The sequence below is a fragment of the Ricinus communis genome, chromosome 2 (genome assembly GCF_019578655.1).
Source record: "Ricinus communis isolate WT05 ecotype wild-type chromosome 2, ASM1957865v1, whole genome shotgun sequence".
Taxonomy (NCBI): Eukaryota; Viridiplantae; Streptophyta; class Magnoliopsida; order Malpighiales; family Euphorbiaceae; genus Ricinus; species Ricinus communis.
Genome location: NC_063257.1, coordinates 22,977,806 through 22,990,109, shown reverse-complemented (window position 1 = coordinate 22,990,109; position 12,304 = coordinate 22,977,806). Strand labels below are relative to the sequence as shown.

The window sequence follows — 12,304 nt, the reverse complement described above, 5'->3', positions numbered from 1 at the left end:
TTTTATCCTTTTGGCGGGTTCAAAAACTTCCTAAGAGGTCCCCTATCTTGAAATTTCTCTGAACTAAGCACGTTTAACTTTGGAGTTCCTACAACTCCATAGCCAAACAACCAAAAGGCGCCTCATGTGATTAGTTCCAACTCTTTACATATATGTTATGAACTATTCCCTGCCCCATTTCAATGTGCAATTTGATTCATTCATGTATCCCCGTACTTTAGAGTGCTGCCATCCTAGAAGCCTTCCATGGTGTGGGCATTGTAGTAAAAGTAATTTGAAGCAGTCCCATGCTTCATGAAAGGATTCAATATCCTTTTGATAAAACTTGGAAATTTCAGCCCTTAATTCTTTGATCTTTTGAAGTGAGTAAAATTTACTCATAAATTTCTAATAGGCTTCATGCCAAGTCCTCTGAAGAATTAGGAGGCAAGGTCATTAAGCAAGCCTTTGCTTTATCTTTTAATGAGTAAGGAAAACATCTCATATTTAATTGGTCTTTATTGAGTTCAGATAATGAGAATGTATAAACTATAGCATAAAACTCTCTAATGAATGTCAATGCATCCTCATTAGGCATACCATAGAATGACAGAAGCATATTAAAATGGATGTTCTTTAGCTCATAATTCCTAGATGCATCGCCTAAAACTATGCATGAAGTAGTGTTACCAATTATTGGATGAGCATAGTCCTTCATGGCCATTTGCCTTTGAGCTGCAACTTCTCTTTGGTCATTAGCCATTATCTCAGCTTCTCCTTCAAACTCTTGTTCCAGTTTTTCTTCAAATCCAATTCCTCTGGAGGTACAAACACTCTCTACCTCTTGGACTTCTTCTACTTTTTTAACAGTTGATCTCAAGTTGTAGGAATTTTGAGTTGATGAATCACTTGATCTCGTTTTTCTGCTATGCATACAAATTTAAAGAAAAAATTTCAGATTTTAAAAAAATTTAAAAAATAGAATTTAAAAATAAAATAGAAATAAATAACATGCAACACATAAAAAACACAAAAAATAATATTCGACAATTAATCAATATAATATTGACATAATTCTCCGGCAATGGCGCCAAAAACTTGATGTTCTAAATTAGTACTCACAAGTGTATGAACCGAATGATAGTTCGGGCAAGCTCACCACGAGGTAGATCTCACAAGAAATTGTAGAACATATATTATAAAGACCAACTATCACACAAAATACTGAAAATAAATATAAACACTCTAAGCTAATGTTTTGAGAATGATCTTAAGTTTAATAAAAGAAATTAAATAACCAAAAAATAAATATGCAACTAGAATGATTAATATGAACTATGTGATAAAATAACATTTAGTCTAGCTTTTACTTAGTAAACCCCTTAATTCCCTTGAGTCCAAATCTAACAAATGAGATGGTGATGTGCATTTTTTCCTAAGTCACTCAAGCTAGTGATGCAACTTAGGTTAAAGTAAAGATGATGTTTCTAATATTTTTAACCTAATGATTTTCATAACAAATATTACTACTAAATTAATATGATGGTCAACAAATAATAATAGATGAAACTAATGCATGTGAAAGTAAAGAAATCATTCATTAAACTCAAAATATATAAGATTCATACATAAGTAAAAAGCTAAACTAAACACTTATGGAACTTAGCCTAACATACTTAATCCAATGATCATTGTAATTAAATATAAAGACTTAAGATACATAAACTAGAAAACTAAAACTCTCTTATAGTTCAAAGGCCCTTTAAGGAGTGAAGAAGATTGGTCCTCTCTCTTCACGTCTTCAAAAAGCTTCTTTGATTCTTCGAAGAATGATGCAACTAAAGCTAGCTTGGATGTAGAAGATGATGAACTATAGAAATTTCTGCAGAGAATAGTAGAAACCTGCTCCCTAGAGAATCTTAGTAGCCGAATAATTCTCTGTTCTAATTAACCTCTACTTCTTATAGAGATCCCTTTGTTAGAGTTTTTTCCTCAACACATAACTACTATAGTTATCACTTACTGTCCTAAACAAAGTAAACAACTTAAAAGATAATTATCCGCTAATTACATCATAATTACTTAAATCTCCCTTCTTGGGCCTTAATGAATTAAGCTAGGCCCAAGCTATTGATAGCCCACGTGTCTGATTCCTGAGCCTTTTATAGCCGTAGTCCAATTAAAGCACATTGGTGCGTTTTTTAGTTCAAATTCTCCTCTTTGGCGATTATTTCCTGAATTTAGATAAGAAAACTAAAGTGAGGTAAAAACACATATTTTCACCATATTATATATAGAAATATATTATTAAAACTCTAAAATATCCTTAAATATCTATATACAACTTGGCTTGGATCGATCATGAGACTAAAAATAAAATTATATTTTGAGTAAAAGATATTAAATTAATAATATTTACCAGTTTTTTTTTATAAAAATCAAGAAACTTAATTGATAATTATAAAATTAATTAAATAAATTTTCGATGTTGGCACATTTTAAATTTTTTAATTTACATCACTTTCGTAAGTAAACTAAATAATTAAGTTAATTATTCTTAAAATTAATAAAACTTGAATTTTCTTATTTTTTTAATTCTTAAAGAAAAATATAAGGTAAATAAAAATAATAGTTCAATAAAGAGGTGACCATGTAGAAAATTTTAAACTTCGAATCTTCAACTAAAAAATTTTAAAGACATTAAATATATAGAATTTTATTAGATAAAATCTCTGAGATCAAAAGATAAAATCAGATAAATTAATTTGAAATTAATCCAAACTTGATAAGTTAATCTAAAATTTGATCCAAAATTCGAGGTAACTCAAACTAGATTTTATCTGAATCCAACTCGAACTGAACCCGTAAGGATCCAGATCTAAAAAAACCATGGCCAGAAAGACTCGAACCCGGTCAACCTAAATCTGACCGACCCGAATCTGAAACTAGTAGAATACGAAATCAATTGAACCCGAAATTACCCAAATCTAAGAAGACCCATACCCAAAATAACCAAGTCTAAAATAATTCAAAACTTGACGATCCACTTGTTTGTCATCTTTAGTAAGAAGTGCTCTATAAGCTATTTTCCACTTTCTTTACACTACAACAATAATTCACATTATTAATTTATATTTAAAAAAATTTAGAAAAAGAAATTAAAAAAAATATATATGGAAACTTAATTTACATCAAAATTATATACCTCCATCTGTTTGCTCATCAAAGTAAAGATTTAGTACTAGAATGTTGGGTACTTTTATTTTGCTCAAGCTTTGTCTAAGTTTTCAAATTTTTTCTATAAACACAAACAACTAAAAGTAAACTATTCATATATAGCAGTAGTATAGATTGTGGTTATTAGGATAAATAAGTGGAATAAAAGTTATCAATTTGCTTGTATATATAACCATGAATAATAGTACATCTTATATTATTTAGTATTGACAAATTCTACCAACGAGAAAAGGGCACATAAGTTTTCTCTAGCCTTGGCCTGTTTTTCTCTCTAGGCGAGGCTTGTAGAAGTAGGTTTTGTTGGCTTCACTCCATTGGAGCCTTTTGATATAGACAAACTCAGTGGTTCCCTAACTAATACCAATATTGGCATACCCACCATCAGGTTAGATGGAGTGGTGGGTAAGGTCGAGGAAATCAAGGTTCAACTTGCATTAGTTGGGAAGGTTTTATATGTGAAATTGGTCAATAGAGAAGCCTTCCTTACAATAATCCAGTCTTTATGGAAAACAGGGAATGGTTTAAGGCAAAAGCAGTATGGCTAAATGCTCCGTTGGTACCAAACCTTTGCCCTTTATTTTTATTTTGTACCAAACTTTCAATTTGTTTCTTTTTGGTACCCCTCTTATTATTTCTGCTACTTCCGCCAGTACCAATGAGGATTTCGGTAGTTAATTAATGATGTGGCTGCCGGATTTATAAAAAACCAGAGACCACTTGACACATGTTTTGTTGTCTCCTTTATTTAATCCTAGTTAGCAAATCACTTGTGCCCCACCCCCAAATAAATAACCCTAAAGTATTTAATACTTACCTTTACCTTTAGCTAAACAATTTATCTTCATTGAACCAGCCAAATTCAGTTAATGTGAAAACCAGCCAAATTCTCTTTCTGAATCCAAAGCAAAACGTCCACAAAATTCTTACTGTTATTGTCTTAATTATGGCTGCCGCTAGCAATATGTTCTTTAACTACTTCTTCTAAGAAATTATCAAGCTCTTTAGCCACTTTCTCCACTTTACCATACAACCCATTAACACGATTCACCCATTCAAGCCATGGAATATAGTCCCCACATCAAAACCTCCCAAAAGACTTAAAAATTCCCCTAATAGCTCCTTAAACGTTCTACCTCCTTCTATGGGGCTATACTTCCTGCCTAGAGCTATTCTACTCACTACATGATTGGTAACCTTTATAATCACATCACTTATATTCAATGGTGTAGAAGAAGTGCAGTAACTTTTAACGGTCTCAATTATTAGAGGAGTCTCTTCTTTCCTAATTTTCGTGTAAGATTGTACCCTTATGTTACTTAGTAGATGCAGAACGCAGACGCTTTCCGTTTGCCTCCAGTATTCACCATAAGGAGTTGTGGCCACATCTTTGCTGTCATAGAGAAGCATCCTACCAATTCTAGTACTAGTGATGCAACCAAGGATGTATCTAAGTCAACTAGCATGGATCCACTAGCCTATGGAGGACCAATGACACGAGCAAGGAGTAAGAAGTTCAAGCAAGCCTTAAATTCTTACTTGGAGAATGTTTTGAAGATGGCTAATGATGGTGCTTTTGATGGTTTGATGATGATAACAATGCCTTGAAGATATTGACATCAATTGCTATTAATGAGCAAAGGGGGCAGAAGCTCAACTTCCATAAGGTGTGACCACGCCTTATAACCTGTGAGCTGCACAGAAAGGGGGCAGAAGCTCAACTTCCATAAGGCGTGACCACGCCTTACAGTATATAAGCTACCTACAAAAAGAGCTTCAAATTTTTCAAGAAAACATTCGTAATGGATCCGTTTTTAGTTAATTTCCTCTATTTTTGGAAGTATTGGATAAAGAGAACTTCCTCCTATGAATTTAGGATTTTAATGAGGGTTAGATTACTCTTTATCTTATCCTTCCTTATAGGGATAAGATTGGCCATATATTAGGAGTCTTTTAGGGTTTGATTTTGATTCCTTATCTCTTAGTCCTTTTAGGGTTTAGAATCACTTCAAAGCCCTATAAATAGAGCTATGTATTTCGGCTAAAACAAGAAGATCAATATATATTTCTAAATGAAGTTTTATTTGAGTTGTTAACTCTTATTCGTTAAGGTGCTCCTTATTGAATTTCTTGAGATTAAATTAACTTGTTTGATTTAGTTTCACATCTACATGTTTGATCAATCAATTAACTTTTTATTAGTTTCTTGGGTTGTTTGAACATTCTTCATCTATTTATAACTAAAAGGCTTAGTAGTTCTATTGCTAAGTTTGTTAGTTCCATAATCAATTGCAAACTTTCAAGTTAGATTTTGGGCCGACAAATTCAAACTTATTGGTAAGGGTGCTTCCTCTTAAATAGGAAGAGCGTTTATCAGTTTGATTTTCTCACCATTACTTATCTTGGTGTTTAAACATATCCGGTTTGAGTTCGTATCATTTGGTATCAGAGCCAAACTTGTAAGTTGGTTTACTTTCTTTTCAATTAAGAGTCTGTCTTTTATTTCATCTCAATTTCTGTTCGCATCATTATAAGAAAAAAAAAGTATACTATTTTCATTGCTGCCCGCACACCAAGGCAGATTTCAAAAAAAAAAAAGGAACGGAAAACTAACCCTAACCATTTGTGTTGGGTAGTGCTTGAAGAATTAATTCTTGATTAATTAAAAAGTATACTATTTTCATTGCTGCCCGCACACCAAGGCAGATTTCAAAGAAAAAAAAAAGAAAGGAACGGAAAACTGACCCTAACCATTTGTGTTGGGTAGTGCTTGAAGAATTAATTCTTGATTGATTCATTCCATAATTCTTTTTAATTGATTGGAGCTGTTCTTCATTCTTAAAATTCTGATTTGGGTAATTTTGTTTGTTTTTTCTTAAAAAGCTTTTCTTTTGGGTTAATTGAGTCTTGTTCGATTAGTTGTAAGCTTGTTTTGTTCACACGCTTATAATTCATTTTATTGATTCACGAGTGTTCTATTGAACTTCAGAATTAATAAACGTTAAGAGGTTGTGAAAAACTTGTTCTTGTGATTACTAGAACAATTTAATTTAATTTCTATAAGGAATTCAATTCTTTGTGAGTGAAACACGTGAGGGAGTGATCTTTTTCTTGTTTTGCCTTTAACTATAAGAAGCCTCCAGAGTATAACACTTGACCACGTCTTTTTTTTTGGTTTTCTTTTCTAGTCTTTTGGTTTAACCATGTCATCTGAACAACCATTGACTTTGGAAAATTTAGCTTATACATTGAGAGATGTAGTAGAACATATGCAAAAACAATTTCAAAAATAAGATGAAAAATTAACTAGGTTATTGAATGATATGCCTAAAATGTCTAAAGGGGATGGTTCTGATAATGACCAAGAAAGTGAGTCTAAAGAGTCTAGACATAATCTCCAACCCAAAATTGACACTAATTTGGGTAGCATTAAGATGAAAATACCATCTTTTCATGATAAGAGTGACCCTGAAGTTTATTTGGAGTGGGAAAAGAAGGTTGAAAGGGTTTTTGAATGTCATAAGTATAGTGAGTCTAAAAAGCTTAAACTTGCTGTTGTTGAATTTTGTGATTATGCTGCCATTTGGTGGGATCAATTTGTGAGTGGTCGTAGGCGTTATGGAGAACACGAAGTTGGTTCATGGGATGAGGTTAAACGCATTATACGTAAAAGGTTTGTGCCATCGCACTACCAAAGGGATTTGTACAACAAGTTACAAAATTTACTACAAGGTAGTAAGAGTGTTGAGGAGTACTGGCAATCTATGGAGATAGCTATGATTAGAGCCAATATAGATGAGGATAGGGAAGCCACAATGGCAAGATTTCTGCATGGTTTGAATCATGATATTGCTAACATAATTGAATTGCAGCATTATGTAGAGATGGAGGACATGTTGCACATGACCGTAAAGGTGGAAAAGCAATTAAAAACCAAGAGCAGAAGTGCTGCCCCTAGCTCAAAATGGAGTAACACATGGAAAGGGAGCAACCAGCCCCCTAACAAGGGTCGTGAGGCATCAAAGAACATTAAGGCAGCCCCTAAATTTGATGTTAACACTAAGCCAATGACGCAAAGTGACCTCAAATCAAAGAAAGTGCAATGCTTCAAGTGTTTGGGGTATGGGCATATATCTTCTCAATGTCCAAACAAGCGAATCATGACAACTAGAGGTGGTGAAGTGGTCTTTGAGAGTGATGAAGAATTCGAACCTGGTGAGGAGGATTACCTAGACATGCCTGAGTTGGAAGATTGTGATGATGTGCAATTGGGTGAGGTTAGTAATGTACTTGTAACCTTTAGAGCTCTTAATTTACAACATATTGATGATGATGCTCAAAGGGAAAACATATTCCATACTACATGTAAAGTACAAAACCATGATGCTAATTGTAGTTTAATCATTGATGGGGGTAGTTGTACTAATGTAGTAAGTGCTATGATGGTTGATAAACTTAGACTTTCAATTATTAAGTACCCTAAGCCATACACTTTGCAATGGCTTAATGATCAAAGTGGAATTAGAGTTACTAAGCAAGTACAGATTGCATTTAGTGTAAAGAAGTATCATGATGAGGTATTATGTGATGTTATTCCCATGCAAGCATGTCATATGTTGCTAGGTAGACCATGGTTATATGATAGATCTGTAATTCATAATGGTCAAACCAATGCATATTCTCTTGTAATGGATGGAAAACCGTATGTTTTGGCACCATTGAGTTCTAAAGAAGTTTGTGAATTACAAAGCGTTGTAAAGGACCGAATGGGAGCATATGAGAAAGAAAAACAAAAGTGTGAGAGTGCACATGAAAAAGAAAAGGTGCACAAGCAAAAGGAGAGTTGTGTGGAAAATAATGAAGGGCGAGAGCAAAGAGTGGTAAAAGGAGAGTTTAGCAAGGGTTTGCGCAAGAACATGAGCAAAAGAACGAGTAAGGCGTAAGAAAAAGGGGAGGCAAGTGAGAAAAAAGTGAGTTTCTTAGTTAGAGAGCGAGACATGAGAAAGGCTTTGAGTGAAAATAGGCAAGTACTTGTACTTATGTACAAGGAAACTTTATTTAACACTAATAATCTTCACTCTTTTCTTCCTAGTGTGTTTGTAAGTGTTTTGCAGGAGTATGACGATGTGTTTCCCGAGGAGTTACCTAGTGGGTTGCCACCATTAACGGGGATAGAACACCAAATTGACTTTGTGCCGGGGTCATCCATTCCAAATAGACCATCCTCTAGAGTCAATCCTGAGGAGACCAAAGAGCTGCAACGCCAAGTTGAGGAACTACTAAGTAAAGGTTATATTAGGGAAAGTCTTAGCCCATGTGCTGTTCCTGTTTTGTTAGTCCTTAAGAAAGATGGGTCTTGGCGTATGTGTGTTGATTGTCGTGCAATTAATAAGATTATCATTAAGTATCGTCATCCTATTCCTAGGTTAGATGATATGTTAGATGAATTGCATGGAAGTGTTATCTTTACTAAAATTGATTTCAGAAGTGGCTATCACCAAATTAGAATGAATATAGGTGATGAGTGAAAAACACCATTCAAAACTAAATTTGGTTTGTATGAGTGGTTGGTCATGCCTTTTGGCTTAACTAACACACCAAGTACTTTTATGAGACTAATGAACCATGTTTTGCGTGCGTATATTGATAAATTTGTGGTACTATACTTTGATGATATTCTGATTTATAGTAAGAGCTTTAGTGAGCATGTTGAACATGTTCGGATGGTGTTAATGGTTTTGCGTGAGAATTCTTTATATGCTAACCTTGCTAAGTGTAATTTTTGCACAAACAAACTTGTGTTTCTTGGTCTTGTTGTTAGTGAAAATGGAATTCAGGTTGATGAAGATAAGGTGAAAGCAATTAAGGAGTGGCCAACACCAAAGAATGTTAGTGATATGAGGAGATTTCATGGGCTTACAAGCTTCTATAGGAGGTTTGTCAAGCACTTCAGTACCCTTGCCGCACCACTCAATGAGCTTGTAAAGAAGAAGAACGTGAAGTTTCATTGGGGAGAACAACAAGAAGAAGCATTTAATATGCTAAAGGACAAACTTACTTCATCTCCCATTCTTTCACTTCCGAATTTTTCCAAAACTTTTGAAATTGATTGTGATGCTTTTGGTGTAGGTATTGGAGCTGTTTTAATGCAAGATGGGAAGCTAATAGCCTATTTTAGTGAAAAGTTGAATGGAGCTAGCTTGAAGTATCGAACTTATGACAAGGAATTGTACGCCCTTGTGCGTGCACTCAATGTTTGGCAACATTATTTGCTACCTAAGGAGTTTGTGATTCACACGGTTCATGAAGCATTGAAGCACTTGAAGGGACAAAACAAGTTGAATAAATTCCATGCTAAATGGAGTGAATTCATTGAAGCGTTTCCCTATGTCATTAAGTACAAGCAAGGTAAAGGAAATATAGTTGCAGATGAACTATCTAGAAGGTATGCTTTACTTGCTTCTTTAGAAACAAAATTGCTTGGTTTTGAGTACATCAAAGACTTGTATATTGATGACCACAATTTTGGTTCTATTTTTCATGCTTGTGAACATGGTGCTATTGATAAATTTTATAGACATGATGGATTTTTGTTCAAAGAAAAACGTCTATGCATTCCTATGTGTTCTATGCGTGAATTGCTTGTAAGAGAGTCACATGAAGGTGGTTTGATGGGACACTTTGGTGTTCAAAAGACTTTAGATGTTTTGCATGATCATTTCTATTGGCCTAAGATGAAATCTGATGTGAATAGATTATGTGCTAACTGTATTATATGCAAGCAAGCTAAGTCTAAATCACAACCTAATGAGTTGTACATGCCTTTGCCCATACCTAATTCTCCTTGGATTGACATATCTATGGATTTTGTGCTTGGATTACCTAGGTCTAAGCATGGGCATGATAGTATTTTTGTTGTGGTAGATAGGTTTTCAAAGATGTCACACTTTATTGCATGTAGGAAAACCGATGATGCACAACATATTGCTGAATTATTCTTTAGAGAAATTGTACGTTTACATGGTATGCCTAGAACTATTATTAGTGATAGGGACACCAAGTTTTTGAGCTATTTTTAGAAGACCTTATGGGGTAAATTGGGAACTAAATTGCTTTTTTCTACTACATGTCATCCTTAAACCGATGGTCAAACTGAGGTAGTGAATAGAACTTTGTTACAATTACTTAGGACCATGGTTAAATGAAACTTGAGAACATGGGAAGATTGTTTGCCGCATGTTGAATTTGCATATAATCGTAGTATGCATTCTTCTACTCAATTTTGCCCATTTGAGATTATTTATGGCTTTATTCCTTTGAGTCCTTTAGATTTAATTGCTTTATCTTTGAGTGAACAAGTGAATTTAGATGGCGTAAAGAAGGCTGAATTTGTGCTGAAGTTGCATGAACAAGTGCGTGCAAACTTGGAAAGATGCAATGGAAAAATCACCAAACAACACAATAAGGGCCGCAAAAAGATGGTATTTAAAGTTGGTGATTGGATTTGGGTGCACTTCAGGAAGGAAAGGTTTCCCAACCAAAGGAAATCAAAGTTGATGCCATGTGGTGATGGTCCATTTGAAGTGATAGAGCGCATCAACAATAATACATACAAAGTTGACTTACCTGGTGAGTATAATGTTAATGCTACTTTTAATGTTGCTGATTTGTCTCCTTTTGATTTTGATGAAGGCGTTGATTTGAGGTCGAATCCTTTCGAATGGGGGGGAATGATGCAACCAAGGATGCATCTAAGTCAACTAGCATAGATCCACTAGCCTATGGAGGACCAATGACACGAGCAAGGAGTAAGAAGTTCAAGCAAGCCTTAAATTCTTACTTGGAGCATGTTTTGAAGATGGCTAATGATGGTGCTTTTGATGGTTTTGATGATGATAATAATGCCTTGAAGATAGTGACATCAATTACTATTAATGAGCAAAGGGGGCAGAAGCTCAACTTCCATAAGGCGTGACCACGCCTTACAGTATATAAGCTACCTACAAAAAGAGCTTCGAATTTTTCAAGAAAACATTCGTAATGGATCCGTTTTTAGTTAATTTCCTCTATTTTTGGAAGTATTGGATAAAGAGAACTTCCTCCCATGAATTTAGGATTTTAATGAGGGTTAAATTACTCTTTATCTTATCCTTCCTTATAGGGATAAGATTGGCCATATATTATGAGTCTTTTAGGGTTTGATTTTGATTCCTTATCTCTTAGTCCTTTTAGGGTTTAGATTCACTTTAAAGCCCTATAAATAGAGCTATGTATTTCGGCTAAAACAAGAAGATCAATATATATTTCTGAATGAAGTTTTATTTGAGTTGTTAACTCTTATTCCTTAAGGTGCTCCTTATTGAATTTCTTGAGATTAAATTAACTTGTTTGATTTAGTTTCACATCTACATGTTTGATCAATCAATTAACTTTTTATTAATTTCTTGGGTTGTTTGAATATTCTTCATCTATTTATAACTAAAGGGCTTAGTAGTTCTATTGCTAAGTTTGTTAGTTCCATAATCAATTGCAAGCTTTCAAGTTAGATTTTGGGGCGCCAAATTCGAACTTATTGGTAAGGGTGCTTCCTCTTAAATAGGGAGAGCGTTTATCAGTTTGATTTTCTCACCATTACTTATCTTGGTGTTTGAACGTATCCGGTTCGAGTTCGTATCAACTAGGCCTGTCCACAAAGACAAAGTCATGGGTTTTCATGATCTCAATAGCCATGTTAGCCGATGAGATAACAAGGACTAGAACGCTCCCTAAGGTCATGGAGTTCAATAGAGACAAATTGTTTAGCTAAAGGTAAACGTAAGTATTAAATATTTTAAGGTTATTTTTTTAGGGGTAGGACACAAGTAATTTGTTGACTAGGATTAAATAAAAAAGTCAGCAAAACATGTGTCAAGTGATCTATGATTTTTTGTAAATCCGATAGCCACATCATCAATTAACTGTCGGAATCCTTATTGATACTGGCAAAAATAATAAAAATAATAGGAGGAGTACCAAAAAGAAACAAATTAAAGGTTTGATACCAAATGAAAACATGGAACAAAAATTTAGTACCAGCAAGACATTTTACCCA

The 12,304-nt window shown here is 34.1% G+C and overlaps 1 protein-coding gene and 1 non-coding gene across 2 annotated transcripts; one reads left to right on the top strand and one right to left on the bottom strand.

Annotated features, from left to right (window-relative positions):
- Positions 1-241: 241 nt before the first annotated feature.
- LOC112535667 lies at positions 242-348 on the top strand. Its single transcript, XR_003079753.1, has one exon. It is a non-coding gene; the product is annotated as a small nucleolar RNA R71 (small nucleolar RNA).
- Positions 349-397: 49 nt separating this feature from the next.
- LOC125369301 (cytochrome P450 71A12-like) lies at positions 398-4,623 on the bottom strand. The gene is made up of 2 exons (XM_048371319.1): positions 4,265-4,623; positions 398-905 (listed from the first exon to the last, which is right to left on the bottom strand). Exons 1-2 carry the CDS (start codon positions 4,621-4,623, stop codon positions 398-400), a joined length of 867 nt encoding a protein of 288 aa, XP_048227276.1.
- Positions 4,624-12,304: the final 7,681 nt, after the last annotated feature.

Excerpts from the sequence above, each read along its gene's own strand:
- LOC125369301 (XM_048371319.1), bottom strand. The coding sequence starts at position 4,623 with ATGCTTCTCTATGACAGCAAAGATGTGGCCACAACTCCTTATGGTGAA. Across the intron at positions 906-4,264 it reads ATATTCCATGGCTTGAATGG|CAGAAAAACGAGATCAAGTG; the intron begins GTGAATCGTGTT and ends TTGTATGCATAG.